The sequence below is a fragment of the Mandrillus leucophaeus genome, unplaced genomic scaffold, assembly GCF_000951045.1.
Source record: "Mandrillus leucophaeus isolate KB7577 unplaced genomic scaffold, Mleu.le_1.0 Scaffold4, whole genome shotgun sequence".
Lineage (NCBI taxonomy): Eukaryota > Metazoa > Chordata > Mammalia > Primates > Cercopithecidae > Mandrillus > Mandrillus leucophaeus.
Window position 1 is genome coordinate 12,837,402 of NW_012104253.1, and position 5,178 is coordinate 12,842,579.

At 36.8% G+C, this 5,178-nt stretch overlaps 1 protein-coding gene and 1 long non-coding RNA gene across 7 annotated transcripts in view; one reads left to right on the forward strand and one right to left on the reverse strand.

Moving 5' to 3' along the window:
- Positions 1–1,916, forward strand: part of ATXN3 (ataxin 3) — a 49,749-nt gene extending 47,833 nt beyond the window's left edge. For all 6 annotated transcript variants that reach the window (XM_011991770.1, XM_011991767.1, XM_011991769.1 and 3 more), the window contains one exon: positions 1,594–1,916. In XM_011991770.1, coding sequence (XP_011847160.1) covers positions 1,594–1,688 — 95 coding nt within the window. In that variant the 3' untranslated portion in view covers positions 1,689–1,916. The remainder of the gene's footprint in view (positions 1–1,593) is intronic.
- Positions 1,917–4,826: 2,910 nt separating this feature from the next.
- Positions 4,827–5,178, reverse strand: part of LOC105547957 — a 31,430-nt gene continuing 31,078 nt past the window's right edge. Inside the window, exon 3 of the long non-coding RNA XR_001007317.1 lies at positions 4,827–5,158. This is a non-coding gene — a long non-coding RNA (uncharacterized LOC105547957). The remainder of the gene's footprint in view (positions 5,159–5,178) is intronic.

The window sequence follows — 5,178 nt, forward strand, 5'->3', positions numbered from 1 at the left end:
TCCTTCTTCTTCCTTCTTCTGGCAGAGTTTCACTCTGTCACCCAGGCTGGAGTGCAGTGGCGTGATCTCGGCTCACTGCAACCTCTGCCTCCTGAGTTCAAGCGAATCTCCTGCCTCAGCCTCCCAAGTAGCTGGGACTACGGGCGTGTGCCACCATGACTGGCTAATTTTTTGTATTTTCAGTAGAGATGGGGTTTCACCATGTTGGTCAGGCTGGTCTCGAACTCCTGACCTCGTGATCCACCCGCCTCAGTTTCCCAAAGTCCTGGGATTACAGGTGTGAGCCACTGCGCCCAGCCTGGAAGATCATTATTTAGACCTACAACTGATGCATTGTTCCACTGACACAATTGCCCAGGCTGGTCTTGAACTCCTGGGCTCAAGCAGTCTGCCTGCCTTGGCCTCCCTAAGTGCTAGTATTACAGGCTTGAGCCACTGTGCCCAGCCAAAAATAGAAATTTATATTCTCACAAAAACATGTACATGAATGTTTATAGCAGCTTTACTTGTAATAATCAAAAACTGGAAATGACCAAAATGTCCTACAGTGAAACAAACTGTAGTACATCCATAGCATGTAATACTCTACTGTCAGGATTAAAAAGAAACCAACTGTTGGCACAGGCAGCACCGTGGCTGGATCTCAGGGGCATTATGCTGAGTGCAAAAAAGCCTCAAAGGGTCTTATACTGTATGATTCCATTTGTTCAACGTTCTAAAAATGACAGCTGCATAGAGATAGAGAACATATTAGTGGTTGCCGCTAGTTAGAGAAAGTGGGTGAAAGAGAGGTGGGTGTGAATATAAATGGATAGGAGGGAGATCTTTGTGGTATTATAACACTTCTGTGTCTTGATTGTAGTGCTCATGGTTACATGAATACACATGTGTGATAAAATGCCGTGTAGAACTACATATAACATTGTGCCAATGTCACTATCTAGGTTTTAGTTTGATCTTTAGTTACATAAGATGTAACTGTTGGGTGAAATTGGGCAAAAGAATACCCGAAACCTCTCTGAAATATCTTTGCAACTTCCTTTGAATTGACAATTATTTCAAAATAGAAAGTTGGGTTTTTGTTGTGTATATCAACATGAGTATATCAACATGAATTGTTGATATACACAACATGAGTATATCACAACATGAGTATATCAACATGAACTGCTGATATTGTTGATATACACAACAAATTGGTGATATACACAACAAATCCCAAATGCATTACACTAAGTGAAAGAAGCCATATTCAAAAGGCTACGTATCTACTGATGCCTTTTATATGACATGCAGGAAAAGATGAAACTGTTGGACAGAGAATATACTGTTGGCTAGCTGGGATTAGGAATTGGGGATTGACCACAAAGGGGCAGCATGAGGGAGTTTTCTGGGGCAATGGAATGGTTGTATATCTTGACAGTGTATTTGTCAAAATATATAGAACTATAAAAGTAAGTTTTGCTTTATATGCATTAAATCAAAAAAAGAAACTCGTGCTCAAATAGAAATACATTTTCTGAGAGCTTACCTTTTGATGACTTTGAGAATTTTCTGGAAATTTTAAAGAAATGTGGTTTTGTTTCCCAACAGGTGATGCTATGGGTGAAGACGACATGCTTCAGGCAGCTGTGACCATGTCTTTAGAAACTGTCAGAAATGATTTGAAAACAGAAGGAAAAAAATAATACCTTTAAAAAATAATTGAGATATTCATACTTTCCAACATTATTCTGTGTGATTACAGCATAGGGGCCACTTTGGTAATGTGTCAAAGAGATGAGGAAATAAGACTTTTAGTGGTTTGCAAACAAAATGATGGGAAAGTGGAACAATGCGTCAGTTGTAGGACTAAAAAATGATCTCCCAAATATTAGCCAAAGAGGCATTCAGCAATTAAAGACATATAAAATAGTTTTCTAAATGTTTCTTTTTCTTTTTTGAGTGTGCAATATCTAACATGTCTAAAATTAGGGCATTTTTCTTGGATCTTTTTGCAGACCAGCTAATTAGCTCTTGCCTCAGGCTTTTTCCAGTTTTCTTTTTCTCTCTTGTAGATAATTTGGCTCACATCATCTAATAGTGACTTTCTTATTAACCAAATTAACCTTTCAGGAAAGTATCTCTAGTCTGTGTTGATAATAGTAATGGTTCTAGAAGGTTAAACAGTCCTCCCTTCAATTGTATACTGTGTGCTCCAGTGTTTTCTTGTGTTATTTTCTCTGATCACAACTTTTCTGCGACCTGGTTTTCATTATTTTCCCACAATTCTTTTGAAAGATGGTAATCTTTTCTGAGGTCTAGCATTTTAAGTCCTGTGATGGGATCATTATTTCATGACTGGTGCATTCCTAAACTCTGAAATCAGCCCTGCGCAAGTACTTGAGAATAAATGAGCGTTTTTTAAAATGTGTGAGCATGTGCTTTCCCAGATGCTTTATGAATATCTTTTCACTTACATCAAAACCTTACAGCTTTGTTGCAACCCCTTCTTCCTGCGCCTTATTTTTTCCTTCTCCAATTGAGAAAACTAGGAAAGCATAGTATGCAGGCGAGTCTCCTTCTGTTAGAAGACTAAACATACGTACCCACCATGAATGTATAATACATGAAATTTGGCCTTCAATTTTAATAGCAGTTTTATTTTATTTTTTTCTCCTATGACTGGAGCTTTCTGTTCTCTTTACAGTTGAGTCATGGAATATAGGTGTCTACTTCACATCTTTTAGTAGGTATAGCTTGTCAAAGATGGTGATCTGGAACATGAAAATAATTAATGAAAATGTTTAAATTTATACTGTGATTTGGCACTTGCATCATGTTTAGATAGCTTAAGAACTGTAGAAGTCACAGTACTTAGTGGGTCTGTAAATAAGAAAGTCCATAGTTTTGATAAATATTCTCTTTAACTAAGTTGTACAGAGAGTTTCTTGCTGGGTCAATAGGATAGTACCATTTTGGTGAAAACCGTGTCTCTCTGAATTTGATGTTTTAGTTTCTGTGTTCCCCATCCCTCATTCTCCAGCCCCTTTTGAAGCTCTTTTGAATGTTGAATTGTTCATAAGCTAAAATCCAAGAAATTTCAGCTGACAACTTAGAAATTAAAGTATGGTATATTGCCCTACTGGTGTGTGGCTGCACACATTTCATCAGGGAAAGTTTTTTGATCTAGGATTTATTGCTAACTGAAAAGAGAAGAAAAAATATCTTTTATTTATGATTATGAAATAGCTTTTTCTTGGATATAACAGATTTTTTAAGTCATTATTTTGTGCCAAAGTTTTCTGAAGTTTCCCTTACACAAAAGGATAGTTTTATTTTAAAATCTAAAGTTTTCTTTTAATAATTAAAAATGTTTCAGAAGAATTATAAAACTTTAAAACTACAAGAGATGTTAGAGTTTAGTACTACTCCCTCAAGATTTAAAAAGCTAAATATTTTAAGACTGAACATTTATGTTAATTATTACAGGTGTGTTAGTCATATTTTCCATGGATATTTGTTCATTACCTTTTTCCATTGAAAAGTTACGTTAAACTTTTCATACACTTGAATTGATGAGCTACCTAATATAAAAATGAGAAAACCAATATGCATTTTAAAATTTTAATTTTAGCATTTATAAAGTTCATATATACCCTAGTTAAAGCACTTAAGAAAATACGGCATGTTTGACTTTTATTTGCTAGAGAGGTTTTTTTGGTTGTTTTTGTTTCTGCTTTTTTTGAGACAGAGTCTCGCTCTGTTGCCCAGGCTGGAGTGCAGTGGCGTGATCTCGGCTCATTACAACTTCCACCTCCTGGGTTCAAGCGATTCTTCTGCCTCAGCCTCCAGAGTAGCTGGGATTACAGGCGCCCACCACCATACCCAGCTGATTTTTGTATTTTTGGTAGAGACATGGTTTCATCATGTTTGGCCAGGCTGGTCTCGAACTCCGGACCTCAGGTGGTCTGCCTGCCTTGGCCTCCCAAAATGTTGGGATTACAGGCATGAGCCACCATGCCTGGCCAGCTGGAGAGTTTTTAAAGCAGAGGTGAGCACACACTGGATGCGTTTGAATGTGTTTGTGTAGTTGTGAAATTGTTACATTTAGCAGGCAGATCCAGAATCACTAGTGAACTGCCATCTTGGTGGGGTTGGCTTAAATGTAATTGAATGTTTAGATTCTATTTCTTAATTGATTGGCCAGTGTGAAAATATGCCAGTGCAAGTAACCACAGTATCACAAAAGTTAAAAGTTATGCAAAGCTATAGCTTATGTATCAGGTACTGCCATTTACTGTAAACCACCTGCAAGAAAGTCAGGAACAAGTAAATTCACAAGAACTGTCCTGCTAAGAACTGTATTAAAGATTTCCATTCTGTTTTACTAATTGGGAACATCTTAATGTTTAATATTTAAACTATTGGTATCATTTTTCTAATGTATAATTTGTATTACTGGGATCAAGTATGTACAGTGGTGATGCTAGTAGAAGTTTAAATAAGCCTTGGAAATACCACTTTCATATTTTCAGATGTCATGGATTTAATGAGTAATTTATGTTTTAAAAATTCAGAATAGTTAATCTCTGATCTAAAACCATCAATATATGTTTTTTACAGTAATCAACATATAAATATTTCAGTAATATAAACTGTTTGAAAAGGCTGCTGCAGGTAAACTCTATACTAAGATCTTGGCCAAATAATTTACAATTCACAGAATATTTTGTTTAAGGAGGTGCTTTGTTTTTGTCCTTAAAACTTGATTTTTCTTAAGGCTTTATTCATGATGCCAAAGCCAATGAGGAAAAAAACTCAAAACCAGTTGAGTATCATTATAGACAAAACTACCAGTAGTCCATATTGTTTCATTTAATATTAAGTTGAATAAATTTTATTCCAGTCAGAGCCTAAATCACATTTTGAATGTCTGAATTTTTGATACTATTTTTGAAATCATGCTAGTGCCGGCCAGGCGTGGTAGCTCACACCTGTAATCCCAGCATTTTGAGAGGCCAAAGTGGGTGGATCACGAGGTCAGGAGTTCAAGACCAGCCTAGCCAAGATGGTGAAACCCCGTCTGTAGTAAAAACTACAAAAATTAGCTGGGCACGGTGGCAGGTGCCTGTAATCCCAGCTACTTGGGAGGCTGAGGCAGGAGAATCACTTGAACCTGGGTGGCAGAGGTTACAG